This window comes from Dermacentor variabilis, chromosome 6 (genome assembly GCF_050947875.1).
Source record: "Dermacentor variabilis isolate Ectoservices chromosome 6, ASM5094787v1, whole genome shotgun sequence".
NCBI lineage: Eukaryota > Metazoa > Arthropoda > Arachnida > Ixodida > Ixodidae > Dermacentor > Dermacentor variabilis.
Window position 1 is genome coordinate 26,267,989 of NC_134573.1, and position 19,160 is coordinate 26,287,148.

At 47.0% G+C, this 19,160-nt stretch overlaps 1 protein-coding gene across 1 annotated transcript in view; it reads left to right on the forward strand.

Annotated features, from left to right (window-relative positions):
• Positions 1-19,160, forward strand: part of LOC142584695 (decapping and exoribonuclease protein-like) — a 380,948-nt gene that overhangs the window by 200,481 nt on the left and 161,307 nt on the right. The window contains exon 4 of the mRNA XM_075694890.1: positions 12,556-12,788. Within this exon, the coding sequence (XP_075551005.1) occupies positions 12,556-12,788 (233 nt within the window). The remainder of the gene's footprint in view (positions 1-12,555; positions 12,789-19,160) is intronic.

Sequence of the window (19,160 nt, forward strand, 5' to 3'; positions counted from 1 at the left end):
TTCTTCTGCCGCAGCATTAGGGTTGCTAATGCTTTAAGCAGCAGCATTGTTCTCGTTAATGTACTTTGTCTGCAGAAACGGTAGCAGGAATGATACCTGTCTGATGGTGATCATGACACGCGTTATGTCGTGAGGCGACATAACGTTTTCACAATAGCTTTAGTTTAGCGATGCAAGCAGATGAAGCTGTTACTGAGCGTAAGCTGATATGGGCTCACTCCAATAGCGGTTTCAGTTGGCGCTGTTGTCTGCCGCCTCCACCGCCGTAGTCCGTCGCCGCTGTTGCCAGTAATGAGAAGGAAAAAAATCCCAGCTCCCGCCGCGATCGAGCCCGGGCCCTCTGCGCGGTAGTCAGCTACTTTACAATTGGAACACGCCAGTGTTTTTTTTATTGCATGCAAAGACGAGTAGCGTCATTCGAAAATTGTTACATTATATTTGGACAGACGTTAAAAACAAATGCACACATGCTACGCAGTCCGATCAAACAAAGTTCAAAATTCGGGCAAACAAGCACAAGCGTCCAGATGCGAAATACATTCAGGAACGGGATCGAAGTTTGCAACAGCACTGCGCACTTGAGCAGCCTCTTCTCGAAACACAGATGCTGTTGAGCGAGGTGGCTCGGCATGCCTGTCGATCATTCGGCTTCTCCATGATGAATAGAGTCCTAAAAACATAAACAAATCATATATTGCAATACTGACTGTTTTTTGAAAGGAAGGAACCAGATACTACAAGATGTGAAAGGAAAGTCTTTTTTGATAGTTTCTTGTAAAATGTCCCCAAAAATGAAATGCGTCACGACAACGAATAAAGCAATGTTCTATTGTCTCGGGTTGACTGCGAAGTCTACAAATTGTATAACAAGGTAGATATAATCCTTTTTCCTGAAGCCGTGTTTTAACTGGCATGGTGCGAATGTGCAGCTTAAGGAAAAATGTTTTCGCTGCTGGCGTAATGCACATTATACGGACACGGCAAAGACCATCTCATATAGAGTCAGATATGGCTTTCGATACAGAGGTTCAGCGAAAACGTTATGTATAAGTGCTATGCTTACCGACATTCGATCAATGCTAAACAAGTATTCTAGAGTGACTCTGGCATTTAAAACTGGAATAATCTCGACAAGTTATTTTAGGATGCCCCATAACGGCAGTTCTTGAGCGAAGTTTGTCCTGACAAAAAGAAAAGGGACGTGTGAAGCAATACGTGTTCGACTAACCGCAAGAAGGAATGGATGATGGACGTTTGGAAGGTAAAATAATCTCAGGACAAAGTGTAGCACAAACAAATGCACAACACTCAGACCTCCCTCCTCAAGCGGAAGAAAATTGTTATCCCTTCTCATGGCTTCCCATAATAACGCCAAATAAAACATGTAAATATTCTATGACATGCCTGACCATTTATACGAGAGCAGCGCAAGACCTGCAGAACATAAAGAAGCCTAAAAGCAAGAAATAAAATGCATCCCTTCGCTCTCGCAGAAATGGAGAGGTCACGACCCTGCCAGGTTCTGACCTCTCGACGGATAGTGGTTTCGAGGACGTCCAATGACGACTACGGAAGCTGTAGAGAGGCACACCAAGATATCGCAGCGGAGACTGATTCCAATGAATATTCGAGAATACAGAGGGAATTAGCGCCCGCATGCCTAGCCAAAAACGCCTGCTTTCAGCAAAATATATATGAGCTCCTGTAGTTTCACAGAAACGCCCGGTAGTGTTTCGGTAATGCTGGCCTTATCGATGCAAAAGAAGGCAATGTCACCAGCACAAGCTAGCACTTTAATGTCCCCGTCTGCTTACCTGTATCCTTAAATCTTGAGTCGCAAAGCACGCTTAAGCAAAGCGGTTCCATGCCCATAGCGAAGAGTAAAGGCGACAGCGTACAACCCTGATGTACGGATGACTACCTGTAATATATCTGAGAGGGTACGGTTGACAATTAACTTTGTAGTGCAATGTTTATAGCCAAATGTTATAACATTGCATAATACATCCCCTAAGTGAAGATCTCGAAGTATTCGGAACAAGAAAAATCGTGCTGAACCTTACCGAAGGCTTTGCCGAGGTCAATCAGAAGAAGAGCTACTTAATCCATACTGTATGCACTCCAAGGACTGAACGTGTGATATCAACATGTGACTGCATAGAGCGTCCTCTAATTTCACATGCCACCTACTACTTTAGAAATGAATGTCTGCAACCTATTTGTCAGCACTTTTGAAAATATTATAATCGACGCTACATAACGACATCGTCCTACATCCATTTAGACTCTTTATTACGTCATTATTAGTGCTATTGCGATTAAGGTTGTGTAGCCCTGATAGAAAGACGGAGGACGCTGACCATGTTTATATGCTTTCTTCAAAAGCTGTTCAGGAAAATATCACAAGAATTCCTGAAATTTTATATAAAATTCATTACTAAAGCGATCAGGGCCAGGCGCTAGTCAAGAAGAAACAGGCCAACCTAGAAGCAACAGGGATAAAAGCAGACCAGTTCAGGGTGGTGCTTGCAAACAAATGTGCAGCTATAGGACAGAGAGATGAAGATACATAGAGGTAATGAACGAAACCGTAAGTAGGCTGCTTTCAGAAGCACCAATTGAAGTGGGAGGCAAGACACCAAGGCAACCAATAGGTAAGCTCTCCCAAGTAACAAAGGACCTAATAAAGACACGACAAAGCATGAAATTGTCTAACTCAGGTGATCATATAGAATTCGCGGAACCGTCAAAATCGATCAACAAAGAGAAAGTAAGGGATATTCGAAATTATAACGTGAGAAAAATTGAGGAAGCAGTAAAAAATGGACGCAGCTTGACATTAACGAGAAGAAAACTGGGTAAGGACAAGCCAAGATGTATGCACTGAAAGATAAGTAGGGTAATATCATCAGCAATTTATAAGATATAGTAAAAGCTGCGGAAGAATTCTATACAGACATCTATAGTACCCAGAGCAGCCACGCAATCGTCATTCGAAGTAGTAATGGACAGGATACAGAGGCTCCTTCTGTAAGTAGAGATGAAGTTAGAAGGGTCCTGCAAGACATGACTCAGGGAAAAGCGCCAGGAGAAGATGAAATAACCGTCGATTTATTGAAAGATGGAGGTGATATCGCGCTTGAAAAGCTTGTGGCCCTTTAAACGCAGTGTCTCGCGACTTCAAGTTTTCTAGAGAACTGGAAGAATGCCAACATTATATTTATACACAAAAACGGAGAAGTTGAAGAATTTAAAAAGTATACGCCCAATAGCTTACTTTCAGTACTGTATAGAATATTCACCGACACACTTTCCAATAGAATAAGGGCAACACTTCACTTCAGTCAACCGAGAGAACAGGTGGATTTCAGGCAGGGATACCCTGTAAGGGATCACATCTATGTCGTCAATCAGATAATTGAAAAATCTGCAGAGTACATTCCCCTCTATATGGCTCTCATAGATTATAAAAAAGGCATTTGATTCAGTAGAGATACCAACAGTCATAGAGGCATTACGTAATCAAGAAGTACAGGAGGACGTGAACATCTTAAGAAATATGTACAAATATTCCACAGATACCTTGTTTCTCCACAAGAAACGAAGAAAAATATCTTTAAAGAAAGTGGTCAGGCAAGGTGCTATTGACTAAATGCCAATGCTATTGACCAATGCTATTGACTGCATGCTTGGAAGAAGTATTCAAGCTATTAAAATGGAAAGGCGTAGGAGTAAGGATCAACGGCGTATATCTCGGCAACCTCCGCTTTGGAGATGACATTCTCGTGTTCAGCAACCCTGCGGACGAATCACAACAAATCATTGACGACCTTAACACAGGAAGTGGAAGAGTGGCGGTAATTAATAATATGCAGAAGACAAAGATAATGATCAATAGCCTGGAAAGAGAACAAGAGTTACGAATAGCCAGTCAGCCTCTAAAGTTTGTGAAGGAGTACGTTTATCTAGGTCAATTACTCTCAGGGGACACGGATCAAGATAAGCAAGTCTACGGAAGAATATGTTTGGTTTGCAGTGTATATGGCAGGCATTGCCAGATCTTGACTGGGAGCTTGCTGCTATCATTGAAAAGAAAGGTGTACAAACACTGCGTGCTACCGGTGCCAACATATGGGGCAAAAACTTGGAGGTTGACAAATAAGCTCGAGAACAAGTTAAGGACCGCGCAAAAAGCGATTGAACGAAAAATGTGAGGCCTAACGGTAAAAGACAGGAAGAGAGCTGGGTGAATCAGAGAGCAAACGGGATCGCCGATATTCTAATTGACATTAGGTGAACAAAATAGAGCTAGGCAGGCCATGTAATGCGTAGGTTGGAAAACCGGTGAGTCAAAGAGTTACAGAATGGGTGCCAAGACAAGGGAAGTGCAGTCGAGGACGGCAGAAAACTAGGTGGGGCGATGAAATGAGGAAATTCACAGGTGCAAGTTGTAATCAGTTGGCACAGGACAGGGGTAATTGGAGATCGCAGGGAGAGGCTTTTGTCCTGCAGTGGACATAAATATAGGCTGGTGATGATGATGATTATCCCCGCTAGGTACCTCTCCTGCATTTTGTTCTACAGTTGTACCTTGGCCTTCGCTGTCACCTCCTAAGTAAACCTCCCAACGAGGGTCCAAGTAAACGCTCGTCACGTAGCGGCCGCATCGAGAAACAGCCGACGCAGGCTGAGGCTTGAAGCGAAGGAGGGTCGGTCACGGCGGTACGCGCTGAATTCCTCGTACTTCTGAAATCGTCGGGATGCCTCCGTGCGCAAGTCCGAAAGGAGGAAAAAGAACTAATTTCGAAAGACTGTTGTTATGTACCGTTATGCGTGTCATCGCGGTTAGCAAGACAACAATGTATGATTTGATGTTTTCCCGAAACAAGCAGAACGCGCGCATCGGAGAGCGACGGGGATACGAAACTTCCGCATTGAGAAAAGGTGACAATTACTATAACGGTTTGTAGGAAACACATAACTCAGAACGACTTCTTTCTTTCCGATGAGTAATATTTCTTTTTATTTATTTTAAATATCTTGCTGGTGTTTCAAACCGTGGAAGCCACTTTGTTTATAAGCAGGTGCTTTACTGATATATTGTGATGGCTGTTTAAGGTTCATTTCGTTTTGTTCGGTTATGGTTTTCTGCCACAGCATTAGTGGCGCTTATGCTTTAAGCGGCAGGAATATTCTGGCTAATGTACCTATGTTAGAAGGTACGGTATCCCGAATGATAACTACCTGGAAGGTCAGAAGTTGATCATCACGCACTAAATGCCAAGGCAACTTATAGTTTTCATAGCACGCTTTTATTTATCGGTGCAAGCAGAAGGAGCAGCTTTTCTTTTCATTCAACCTTGCGAATTTTCTGTTTATTAGCTCGCAAGAAATTGTGAAGCAAGTGCAAACAGCGCTCGTTCCAGATTTGGAGCCTTGGACCTGCGGGCAGGCACGCTAGTTTGCTTTCTCACACATGGCACACAGCTAAATTCTACTACAGTTGGTTCATTTTATTTCCAAGTCATAGATTTACACTTATACAAGTTACTTTATCCAAAAGAAAACCCTCATTTTAAAAACATATTAGACGAAACTCAACTTGGTCCGATTTGTTCTTCACTGCTCACGTTTCACCGGGGTTTGAGAATTTCTACGGACGGAAAGCAGTAACAGGAAAGATGTTTTTTCACAAAGGCCAGCTTTACACGATGGGGAGCAAAGCAACACGAGGGTGCCGGGCACAAAATGGACATCATAGTGACGGAGGTCGTAGCGTTGCTTCTGTTTGTCTTGAGACACTTGTAGACGAGCGCGCGCAAGTTAACGAGCATGGTCAGCATGGGCGATTGCATCACGGGCATAATCGATAGTTGAAGCTGCGGTGGACGGAAGCACAGTGCAAAAGGGGAAGCGTCGGTTCTCGGCAATCCAAGAAGTAAAACGGGGAAAAGCCAGCAGTTTCGAGACCCGAAGAGTTGTACTCAAAGGTAATGTAAGGTAGAGCAAGGTCCCAGTCACGAGGGTCGTCTGAAACGTATTTTGATAACATGTCTGTAAGGGTGCGGTTCAAACGCTCAGTGAGGCCGTTCGTTTGCGGGTGGCAGGAGGTGGTAAATTTATGCTGTATTGAGCAGGCACGCATGATGTCGTCAATGACTTTGGCCAAAAAGGTGCGACCGTGGTCTGTAAGCAATTGACACGGAGCACCGTGCATCAAAATGATATCATGTAGAAGGAAGCCCGCAACATCAGTTGCGCAACTGGTCGGAAAAGCGCGGGTTACGGAGTAGCGGGTCGCGTAGTCCACCACGACTACAACGCCACTTGTTTTCTGATGCAGATTCCGGAAATGGGCCGAGAAGGTCTAAGCGGACACGATTGAAGGGCTCCGTAGGGATGTCGAGCGGCTGCAGGTAACCAGCGAGGAGCATAGAGTGCTTCTTGCGGCGTTGGAAAAGTTCACAAATGGTGACGCAACGTCGTACGGAACAGGCAAGGCCCGGCCAGAAAAAAAAACGGCGACGTACACGGTCATAGGTTCGAGATACCCTGAGGTGTCCTGCCGTTGGTGCGTCGTGAAGCTCTTCTAGAACGGTGGAGCGGAGGTGTTTAGGTATTACAAGTAAGAACTCAGAGCCGTCCGGATGAAGGTTACGACGGTACAGAGCGCCGTCGCGGAGGACGAAGAGGCGTAGAGCAGCATCGGCCGGGGAGTGTTCAAAACGGTCGATGAGCGCTCTGATGTAGGCGTCACGACGTTGCTCGTCGGCGAAATGAAGCAGCTGGGATACAGAGAATACGCAAGAAGCACTGGCAATATTGGAGGACTCAGAGTCTTCAACAAGGCAACGCGACAAGCTGTCAGCGTCTTGGGGCAGGCGGCCAGACTTGTACACCACGGAAAATGAAAATTATTGTAGCCTCAAAGCCCATCGACCAAGCCAGCCTGTAGAATCTTTTAACGATGAGAGCCAGCAGAGAGAACGATGGTCAGTGACTACAGGAAAAGGGCGTCCGTAAAGGTAAGGACGCAACTTCGCAACCGCCCAGACAACAGCAAAGCATTCTCGTTCCGTAATGGACTAGTTGCGCTCCGATGGTGCTAGAAGGCGGCTCGCATAAGCAATAACGCGATCCTGGCCACGCTGACGCTGGGCTAAGACAGCACCTACGCCATGACCGCTGGCATCTGTACGGAATTCTGTAGGGGCATCAGGGTCGAAGTGGGCGAGAATGGGTGGTGAGGTTAAACGAATGACGAGACGAGAGAAGGCGGCGGCTTCTGCAGTACCCCACGAGAATTGTACGCCTTTCTTCAAAAGATTATTGAGGGGTCTAGCAATCGCCGGAAAATCTGAAACAAAACGACTAAAATACGAGCATAGCCCTACAAAACGTGGAACGTCTGCGGCTGTCTTCGGAATCGAAAACTCTCTGACAGCGCGAGTTTTGTCGGGTTCAGGCTGTACTCCCGAAGCGTCAACGAGATGGCCCAGAAGAGTAATTTGTCTGTGGCCAAAACAACATTTGGACGAGTTAAGTTGCAGCTTCGCCTTTCAATATAGATCAAGTATAGTTGTTAGACGCTCAAGGTGAGTGTCGAAAGTTGGGGAGAAGACGATGACGTCGTCGAGGTAGCGGAGGCATGTGGACCATTTGAAACCTTGGAGCAAGGAGTCCATCATATTCTCAAAGGTGGCAGGGGCGTTGCACAATCCAAACGGCCCTACTTTAATTTGGTATAGGCCATCAGGTGTGATGAACGCGGTTCTTTCTCTGTCCATATTGTCAACAGCAATCTGCCAATATACCGAACAATGATCAATAGACGAGAAATAGCTGGAACCGTGCTGGCAGTCAAGGGCGTCGTCTATACGTGGGAGAGGGTTGACGTCCTTCTTTGTAATGCTGTTCAGATGACGGTAGTCTACACAGAAGCGCCACGTGCCGTTCTTGTTAACCAACACCACAGGTGACGCCCAGGGACTCGAAGAAGGATCAATGGTTTTTTTATTTAGCATTTTGTTCACTTTGAATTACTCGGCGTCCAGACGCAGAAACTCGATACGGTCGTCGGTGAACAGGCGTAGCATCGCCAGTAAGAATCCGACGCTTGACCCCGAGTGTCTGGCCGAAAGGGCAATCGTCGAAGTCGAAAATATCTCGGTAGGACGATAATACTGGGCAAAGTTCTTCAGCATGCGCAGAGAACAGGTCCGTCGCAACCATTTTCTTTATGTTGGGATCGGGGCCCGAGGCTGGCGCGAACCGGCCTGCTAAGCTCGCGAGAACCATCGGTCGATAACGCTGCCACGTGATGGTCGCCAAGACAATCAACGGTGGCAAGGCAAATATCTTGCGGCAGAATTTGCTTTGCCAAGCCAAAGTTAAAGACAGGCATGCGAGTGTGGGTCGCAGTAATAGTAAGTATACTGTGGGGCACGGTAACGTCATACTGTAGTGGAATGTCGGGCAGAGGAGTGACGAGGTACTCGCCATCAGGAACTGGTGGGTAAGACAACAGTTCAATATAGTCTATTGACTTTGGCGGCAGGCGAAGGAAGCCGGTGGGGTGTAAGCGGCAGCGGGGTGCGTCAGAAGGTTCTGCGAGAATCGGCAACTCAAGGCGAAGGGTACTGGAAGAGCAGTCAATAAGATCAGAATGCGCGGAGAGAAAATCGAGGCCGAGAATGAGGTCGTAGGGGCAGTGAGAAATTACGGTGGAGAGGACAGGAGTGTGGCTGCCGGCGATGCTGACACGCGCCGTACACATGCCGATGATAGGCACAGTACCGCCAGCCGCAACGCGGACGACGCGTGCCAACGCTGGGGTGAGGAGCTTGTTCAGTCGCCGTCGGAAGGCAGCACTCATAATAGAAAGATGTGCTCCTGTATCGATGAGTGCCTTGACAGGATAACCGTCAACGTCAACGTCAAGAAAATTTGGGTTAGTAGGTAACGTGAGCAGAGGATTTGAGGGCAGTGTCGACAACGCAGCTTCACCTCCAGAAGGTGCAGTGCCTAGTTTTCCGGCTGGGTCCGGGCGGCGATAGGCGGCGAAGAGAAGCGGCGGGGTTGGGGCGAACGAGACTGGTGGCGACGAGGTGAGGGCGAGCGGCTGTAGCGAAGGTTCGGAGCAGGGGCATCAGCGGTAGTGGGTTCATGGCGGGTGGCATAGGGTACAGAAGGTCCAAAGGTGCGGGAATAAGTGGCGGCGTAAGTCCGTGGAGGTGGTGGCCATCGGTTGCAGCAGTGACGGGCGACGTGTCCGATGCGACAGCAGTGGAAGCAGATCGGTCTGTCATCAGGGGTACGACATTCGGACGGGTTGCGACGAGATGTGGCTAAAAAGGACTGCCGTGGACGAGGAGTGTCGCTAGAAAACTGGGGAACGCTGGGTTGAGACGTGGAACACAGAGAGTTCAGACCCATGTTCTCAAATTCCTGTCTGACGACGGCCTGAATCATCGCAATGGTGGTTGCTGGCAGATCGGGAGGCGTCGCGGAGAAAGCTGGCAAACAGGCAGCCTCGAGTTCGCGGCGAACAATACGGGTGACGTCGTCACAGGTAGTGGTCTGACGCGGTCGACCCTCACATGTCGACGTAGCAGCAGTGTGGGGTAGCCGCGTGATGTGGTGTGAGATCCGGTGGCTCTTAGCTTGTTCAAGGCGACGGCATTCTTTTATGATGGCGTGGATAGTAGAGACGCTGCCGAAAACAAGCGAATTGAAAGCGTCGTCGGCGATGCCTTTTAGCACATGTGCCACTTCGAACATATTACCGCCAGCTTTGCGGCATAGAGCCAAGACGTCGAGGATGTATGAAACGTATGGATCTGTAGATGACAGAACACGAGACGCAAGAGCCTTTTTCGCGGCATCCTTGCGCCCAATACCCAATTGGGCGTAGCTTTTCTTTGAAACCGTCCCAACTGGTTATTTCGCCATTATGCGTTTGCTGCCACACGCGTGGGGTGCCGCCGAGATAAAAATGACATTGGCGAGCATAATCGTTGGGTCCCACCTGTCATAAGCACTGGCGTGTTCATACAGCTTGATCCATTCGTCAACGTCCTGTCCCTCCAGGCCAGAGAACACATCAGGGTCGCGATGTGGGGCAACCGTGATGATTGGAGCAGTCGGACAAGCCGAAGCCGTTGCAGAGGCGGGCTCCTCACTGGGAGGCATGGTGACAAGCTCGAGTGCCAACCCCTCCGGTGTTCCGTAGCGAGGACGGGGATCGCTAACCTCCACCAGAATGTTACGTGTGGAAAGACACAGACGAAAAAATTACCGACGATTACGTTACTTCCTAATGCGAAATTTGAGCGCAGCAAATAAGCTGTTTCACCTTTTCGATAGATTGAGGCAAAGAAATCGAGCAACACATGTATGTGCTATCACAGAATTTTTTTTTATATTTCCCCTACTCCTGGATCATCTCGACGGCGGCGACGGTAAGCTTCTGCTTCGGCGGCACGCACCTCTGGATTCTGACGGCGACGGCGCTGGGCCTCTGCTCTGGCAGCTCGTTTAGCAGCAGCAGCAGCAGCAGCAGACGGAGGACTTCCATCGGTCGTCTCGCTCATGGCTCAGAAAGAACTGGCAGATAATTTCGCAGTGGCGAACGGCAGCGGCAATTTCGGCTCTGGCGGTGCACATATACAGATCCGCCGCCACCGATCTGGCTCTCTGATTGCCACCGCACAAGGCGAACGGCAGCGGCAATTTCGGCTCGGGCGGTGCACATATACAGATCCGCCGCCACCGATCTGGCTCTCTGATTGCCACCGCACAGGGGTTGCATTGGAGGAGGAGCGAAGAAAGGAATTAAGTTCGAGCCGGCGCTTTGACAACCGGAGACTCGCAGGAAGAGGGGGGAGGGGGGCGGCGTGTACACCCAGCGGCAAACGATGGGGGCAGAAGCGCGCGCAGCAAGCGGACAACACGATAAAGGGAGGAGGGAAGAGATAGCAGCGACTGACTGATGCCGCTGACGCCGATACAGGGGGGGGGACCCTTTCCTCCTCTTTCTGCATGGCGGCGACGGTGTTCTATGCAGTCACGTTATCTTGACTCTCTAGCGGCGTCAGCGGCATGCAGCGGTATCAGTCGGTCGCTGCTAGCGCTGGGGGGATGAAAGGGGGGCGGAGCTGGTTACGAGGCCGACGACGACGCGAAACCCAGGAACGGACGCCAAAGAGCTGCGCTCTAAAAGGCTGTTTACAGGCTATTTACACTGGCGCCAGACAGCCAGGCCGACACTCGCTTGCCCCCAAGGGCACCGACCAACTTCATCCTCGTTCTCGCGGCGGCTCGTGCCTTGAGCATCGCTCGATGATATTGCAATACTATCTTATAATAAAACATGATCCATCCTTTCCCTAGCTTTACCGCTGCAACCGCATGCTCCTTCGTCCTCGGTGTACCTCGCTGTATAGCTACGCGTTCTAAGGCATCCTGATCTCACTCCAAAAGTAAGGAGCTTCCCTTTGAGTTATCATAAACTGTTTCTTTCCTGCTTTCCTGCCGCCACCCATGAGATTGTCTCAGCCTCTCTCATTTTCCGTTTGTCGTTCATTTGTTGCCATGTTGCTGACCATACCTTTGGTATACCTGCTGGTAAGCTTCCTAGTTCTTTTCCTCCAGTGTGAGTCAGTGTTTTACCCGTAAACATATCTGAACACTCTCACAAGCCATTTACATTCTTCGATATACATCAGTCATTCTTCAAAATCAATGTTACTCTGAGCTTCCCACACTTCAAAACTTTTCCAGCCCATATCATCCTGCACAGCTTCATTAGTTGACTTCCCGTGAGCGCCGCATGCTAGGCGTCTCACTGACCTTTGTCTGACATTGAGTCCTGATTGTACCCCTGACTTCAAGCAAACAACTGCATTTGAAAATCTAAGTACTGGTACCATTACACCTTTCCTCATACTCAGGAGCACCTCGTACCTATTATATTTCCATAGCGCTCTGTGCTTCATTACGGCCCCATTTCTCGCCCTTTTCCTATTGTATGTCCTTTCTAGTGTCTCCAAATATCTATCTCCTTCGTTTGTCTATACATCACGGTGCTTTAAAGAACCCAGCGCCCACGTGGCGCGCCCCTCCTGTTGATCGGCTGTGACCACATTACTTTTTGCACCTTGTCCGGGGACACCGCTGCATTTCCCGCTTCATGAGTCATATAATGCTTTCGCAATATTGTGGTGGTCGGCAGCTAGGATTCCTTCGGCTTCGACGAAACATCTCGATTCGACGCCACAAAGAGGAGATGTGAGCGCAGCACCAGCCGAAAGACCCTCCGTGAACTTGGATGTCGTTGCCACCTTTGCTTATTCGGAGAGTGTTCCCGGCACAAGTAAGGAATTCTGGGTAGTCAGTAGGTTCTGGATGCCGGCCGGATCGTGTTGTCGCGTGTATGCGGTCACCCGCTGCGCCGTGTGATCGGTTCTCGAGCGTCTTCTCTCAATAACCCGCCATTGAACGAGAAACTCAGTGTCACTTGCTGCGCTCTCCTCGCAACTTTCTTTTAATTTGCAGGGAGAAATGCGTGCCGTTCGTGTGCCGCCGAGGCGGCCTCCACAGCGTGTTGTGCACGCCGTACGATAGACCGAACGACTGGCTCGTCGGCGCCACCCAACATCGAGGAGTCGTGTACTTGCGGGCATTCGACACGGAAGCCTGGAAGGAGCAGTTAAATCGGCGGACGACCGACAAAAGTGTCGACCATTTCACCTACTGGGGCCACAAATTCGAGCAGTACATGACAAGCGGTAAGAAAAAATAACACCCTAATTCATAGAAGTTCGCAAAGTAGACGTAACTCATTCAAAATCACACGAAAGAAGACGGGAGACCTATATGACCTTGCATAATAACAACACAATTTCTAGTGAAGCTGGTTTATCACAGCAATTGCTGCAAGAATTCCAGTTCTCTGTAATAAAATCATTTACTTTATAAGGTTGCCCCTATATGCCTAATACGTTTGAAACTTTGCCCCATATGAAGCTTTTGAGCACTTGTTAAAGGGTCCCTGATGCACTCATGTAAACAATGCATTAGTACATGCGCCATCTGGTGGTGCTTCAAGGAACCCAGCGCCCAGGCGGCGGGGATTCACCTGGATCGTCTTTAGCTTTTATACTTTACACACGAGGAATGTTGGACGTTACAGCGCTATTTTTAAACCTCAGGTCTTTCATCTGTTGCAAGTCGTGATCACATGCGTGCCTAATAAAAAAAGTCACACTTTCGCCCGAAAGGCGAAACATCGGTTGCGATAACAAATTAGACAGCTGTATCAAGTAAGGCTAGTAGATTTATCGGTCATATAAACTTGGAAACATTCGCTTACTAACTAAATTAACAAGCATGGTGTCAGCGCGCACAGGTGAACATGAACACAACACACTCAATGACCGCGGACACTCGCTGTCAGAACGCTGGCCCGAGAAAACGCGGTAAGAGCAGCGAGCAAAGTGACCTTCGTGCTGTCTATCGCTTCAACACAAACTGGAACCCTATGGGGAACCAGCGCTGACCAGGACGCGATATGGTAGTTTGAGTGTACAGCTGCAATACGATGATACCATCCGATAGGAAGGCCACGAATATCGTACGACATTTTGGACGAAACAGACGCACGCCTGCATCAACGTTCGCTTTAGCTCTATGTATGCGTCCAGCCAAGCAATGGCCATACCCTAGTTCGTTGTAGAAGCGCATGCGCTCATACGTTGTAGCACGCCGCTTCCTCAGGTAGGCCAGAATTTGGACACAAGTACTTCAAGGTGAGCGGTGAAATTTATGACGCGAAATCGCAGTATATGCTGCTGAAAACTGTTTCCGCCGCTCGCTAGGCTGTGTGTTACGGTGCTGCTGCTGCTACGTGAAGTTCATAGCTGGCTGCCCATAACTTAAAACTATTCCAGTCCGTTTTTATTCCGATCTCCTGACGTCAAATTTACGTAAATACCGACGGGAGCATCGGGAGGTAACGCGCAGAGTTGTTTGAAAAGCCCAATCAAACGCGCTCCTCGTTTATAGGTCTTTTTTTTTGCTTTCAAAGCGATTAGAATTGCCTACATTGAGCAGATTTTATAATCTAAGAGGATGACAAGAGACGAGGAGCACGCTCAATTAGAAAGGGTTTCGATGGGGCCAAGTGAGCAGAGTGAAAGCAGATAACCGGATGAAAACGGTGAGCCCGGCGTCTGCGATTGGTCCGCTTCCCCTTTCTTAGCTTGCGGTGACTGATCGAAACTCGCGGCAGCGTGCAACGGAAAGTTAAAAATGCCGCCAAAACGGATCCTCAGCAAAGAATAGTTGGCAAAGCGATGTCGTATGCATGCCGTAAGGGCTCAATAACATTATACTGCCACGCAAAAATTTCTATTATATGAAAAGATATCCATGCTCCCCAGCAGCTCCAAGTAGCCGGCGCCAGAGCGATCGGCGGGCAGCCATCTTCTATTCCTTTCGGAGCGGGGCAGTCTCCGGGTACTCAGAAAAAAATATCAGTTTTGTTCGGCATATTAATGCGTCTTTAACGCGTACACGTCCCTTTGATGAGGCCAGTCTTTCACACTTTTGTTACGCCCCGTGGCAAACAGGCGAAGTGGGTGCAGCCACAAAATGTTTGACCAATAGAAGAGGACAAAGTGCGATAAAGGCGGCGAATCATAAATATTTATTTTTCTAGTGTTTGATGCAATCATGTCTAATCAATGTGCATACATATCACATGGGCCATTCTCGCGGTTTCGATAACGTGGCGTTACAGACAAGCGAAGCCGGGGAGGCCCCAGCTCTTGTTGATCAATCATGGAGGGTTGACTGTAAACTTGTGATAGAAAACTCTGAAAAAGTTTACGTTATGGGCCCCAGATCTGCGAGAACACATGATGCACATAGGTATCAGCTGTCTGCATATCGCTTTCAAGATATGGCGCACGCGGCTGCGCAAAGTACGCAGTTGCAGCCGGAATAGAACGGCGCCCCTCTTCCATCTGCGCTGCCTCGCTTTCCTCCCTTGCGCGCGAGACTGAGCCGCGATCATCGGTTCCCCTTGCGCTCGTTCACGAGATACGCAGTTGCTGCCAGTGAACAATTAAAAAAAATATATTGACAATACATTCAAATACCATTTGTCAATGTTGAGTTTCGTATTGAGAAGTAATGAAGAGTTTGTTAGAATATCATTGGGTTCAGTGTTGAGAGCTCTTAAATATTAGCCACATAAATTTTGTTGAAATATCATTGGGTGTATCAACGTTGAATAATTGCTAAGTTACTAATGAAAATCCATTGTGCTTAGACATCTCGTTGTGTTCGTTTTGTTGAATTGCGGTTAGGTTACCACTGATGCCGCATTGAAATGACGTGGTAGTTCTGTTCACATGTTGTTGAGTTGTTATTGCCACAGCACTGAAAATACATTGTGGCCGGTTGAAATGACATGGAGATTTCAAAACTCGCCACTGAAATATGATTGAAATTTTGTTGGACTAGTGGATCTTTATTCATCTCATTTTGAAGTTGATTTGCTATTCACATTTATATGCCCCGGTGCCTGCTCATAAATTCCCTAACACAAACAAAAGTTAAGGAGACTTATCTATTTGCAGTGCCCTTATTTACCCTAAAGATGCGTGCACCCCGAACATTGTTACAGACCATAAGGCACAACCGCATAGAACCTGGAGACATGGGCTAGTACCCACAGCACTCTTAAGAGTGTAAATACATCTGAAAACACTAGATTTGAATACAATCAGAACACTCATTGTGGTATTCACTTGTGGCTTAAGTTTATGACTAGAACATGAAAATGGTTCGCACACCAACACATCCCAGGAAGAGTTAGGGCTTCCTGTGAGAAGGCAGAATAACAAATAGACTGGAAACAAATGGCTTCACGTAAATATATACAAGCTCTAGCATACGTCTTCACCAGAATTAAAATCCAATGAAGTACCAGAGTAGACTTGTCCGTTTGAGCTTTTTGTACTCGAGATGTATATATTTTCATTTTGACCAATTATTCTGTAAAATAAAATCACTCAACTTAGCTATTAATTGACGAGACATCATTTAGAAAGTTGTGGGGCACGGTGAGAAACACCTGAGTTATGTGTTTCTGATGAGTCAGGTTTGCTTTCTTGAGAAATAAACATGTAAAGGTTTTGTGTACTGAATGCAGTTTATCTCCCTGGCACAAGTCAAGAGCTAACTGTACACCATTTAATTTCTTATGTTAATTTGGGGTACAGAAGAGTTTGCTTGTGGTGTTCCCACGATTTAGTGAGCTCGTTTTCAGTTAATTTTTCTGAACTTGCACAAACCTTGTGAAAGCACTTTGTGGGGCCTTTTTCACTATACCCAGCAACTAAGGGTAGCTCTGTCAATAAAGAAATAAGGCAAGGCTAATACCTTGGATGATAAGAGAAAAGGTGTATATTTAACAAAGAAATTGGTAGTAACACACAGCTAACACAATTCCCAACAGCCAAGTAAATGGTCACCCGCACTTGCAGCAGCAATTCGCCCAGATCATTATAAACCTTGAGAAAAGGTTCCAATGACTGGACAGCCAGATCAGTGATACAGTGAAAAACGCAAATAAATGCATATACAAAACACCAATTACCTCAAGTGCGCGGGTAAAATGTTAATAAAATGCCACCAGAATTTCCTGCATAAAATACATAAAAATTGCAGAAAAATTGGGAAAAAGCAGCACCCGGGTCGAAAAAAAAAATTAGAACGAAAGTGATACACATCCATATTTAATCTCATCACAGCTTTTATTTCCTATATACAAAAACAACACATGGACTTAAAGCATAAAAAAAGTTCCTGCGCCTGGAGAATGCAGCACAGTACAAAGCAGCGTCACGAGAACCGAAAAGTAGAGCTTAGTATGTTTAAGGCATTTGACATGTCTTCCCTTGAATAGATGAAATTCATAGATCTTACACACAAATGAAGTTACCATCACTCTTACTGGCTGCCTCAGGGCACTCCTTGAAGTTGAACTAGAAAAATGTACATCAGCGTTAAAAACAAAGAGAAGGTGAGACCCTATAGCGTTCTTCCAGAAACAAACTATGCGAATAACTTCATGTATGAATCCTACAGACACTATCAATTTGGTGTACATGCATATTTGACAAAACACCTAAACAGAGAAGCATAAATTAAGGTAGGAACACACATATACACTGACACAACTCGTAGTTTCTTCGTGAAGACAAAGATTTTAAACACACTGGCCAACTTCCCCCCCAAAAAAAGCCAAGGGTGAGCAGCAGAAACAGCCCGGTACAAGAAAAAAGGAACGAAGTGCATGTCATGCAGAATAAACATGTGCATCAAAAACAAACAAAAATCACATGAAAACTGAAAGATTTGTACTGTAAGCGATAATACTTAACGAGAAATGCTGCAGCAACTCTTTCCCACTAAGCGTCACAGAAATGTTGCTTTTGCATTTGTCTTCTTCATGATCAATAAAAAATGCTTCCGGAATTTCTCATGTGTAATCGTCTTTGGGATGAAAAAATCGTTCTTTCTGCTCTAACAGCAGAAAAAAAATCAATTTTGTTTTATCGCAAAGACTGCAATGCCAGAGGAATTACGGTGCAATATTTATTGATCACAAACGAAACAAATGCATAAACAAGTTATCTGTTGACCTTAGTGGAAGAGAGTTTGAGTTCTTAAAAGAGTAGTTCTCGTTAGGTAGTACCACTTATCTGACAAACCTTTAGTTTTTTTCGAAACATTTGTCCAAAAGGTTTCATTTTTTTGCGCATGTTTATTCTACATGAAGTGGCTAATTCTTCATTTTTTTCTTGTCGCACGTGGCTGGTTCTGGCACGCATGCATGACTTTTTTATATTTGTCAAGTTTACCAGTGCGTTTATTACCCGTCAAGAATAAACATTTAGTTCAGCCCGTGCTCGTGTATGTTCGTACCTACTTTGTCGTCCTCCTCTGTTCGCGCTGCTGTTTTAAATACGCATATATCTCTCGGTTAGGATGATAAACATTCTTAAACGAAAAGGGAAATACCTCCCCATAAAAAGGTAGTCCATCCTTTATAATTAAAAAGGCAGAGCTAATAGAAAGTAAGCCTTCACAGCGGTCATATGGCAGTTGTTACATCACAGAGCAGCACAAAACGAGTTAAAATCCCACTTGATGGAGAGTGTCAATAGAGATGCGAGCTTCCTAGCGAATCAGCCGCATATCAACAGGTGCCTCTTTCACGACGCCAAGCTGCTCTTGACACTTCAGCACCCGAGCATTTGCTCCATGTGTAACCTGTGAGAACGGAACGCGGACAGAAAATTAGATTGCGAAGATTCAGAATCTGCCACACACTGCACATAGCTAGGCATAAAATTGAAGTACAGTCGCCCAAATCTTTAACTGGTGTGCGGGAGCGGCGACTTTTCCGGGCGTTTTCCGGGCGTCAGCGCCGTATGACGCGGCGAGGCTGGAAACAGCCTAGTAGACGATGGGCCCAGCTGAGCGCGCTTTGTCCGCATGCGCTTAGCCTCAGACTGTTTCCAGCCTCGCCCCGTCAAACGGCGCTGACGCACGGAAAAGTCGCCGCTCCCGCACACCAGTTAAAGATTTGGGCGACTGTACATGATATATATACTGGCAAGGAAAAAATTTGGGTCACTTTAAGACGGCCATCTAAAAAAGGAAGAAATGATTTGCTACAGATACGCACAACGATGTTTGTTTCACGTTGGTGAAAAATATTCCCGGCTCTCTCGCAGAATCAAAGACCACGCGACAGTGCACAGCCGATACCAAGCAGATATTAAATCTTCGGGGGGAAATCTAGCAGCGCGAAGGGCCTGAAGATACGCCGAGACCGACGAGAGCGTGAGCGTGCCTGTACGAGTGAGAGGTACCTCTACCGCTTCTTTGAAGCTTAATATCCACTCCCGCGTGGCTCCGATCATCCTGTGCGGGTTTTTCGCGGAAGATATGATAGGCTGCGTGTCGCTCTGACGTCTCGGGCCAAGATGGTTTTCGCTTCGCCCGGAGAGCGCCCACCACGCGTTCGCCACCGTCGCCATGCCAGTTTGAGCCTGGTGACACTCGGCCCTGCATCCCTCGAC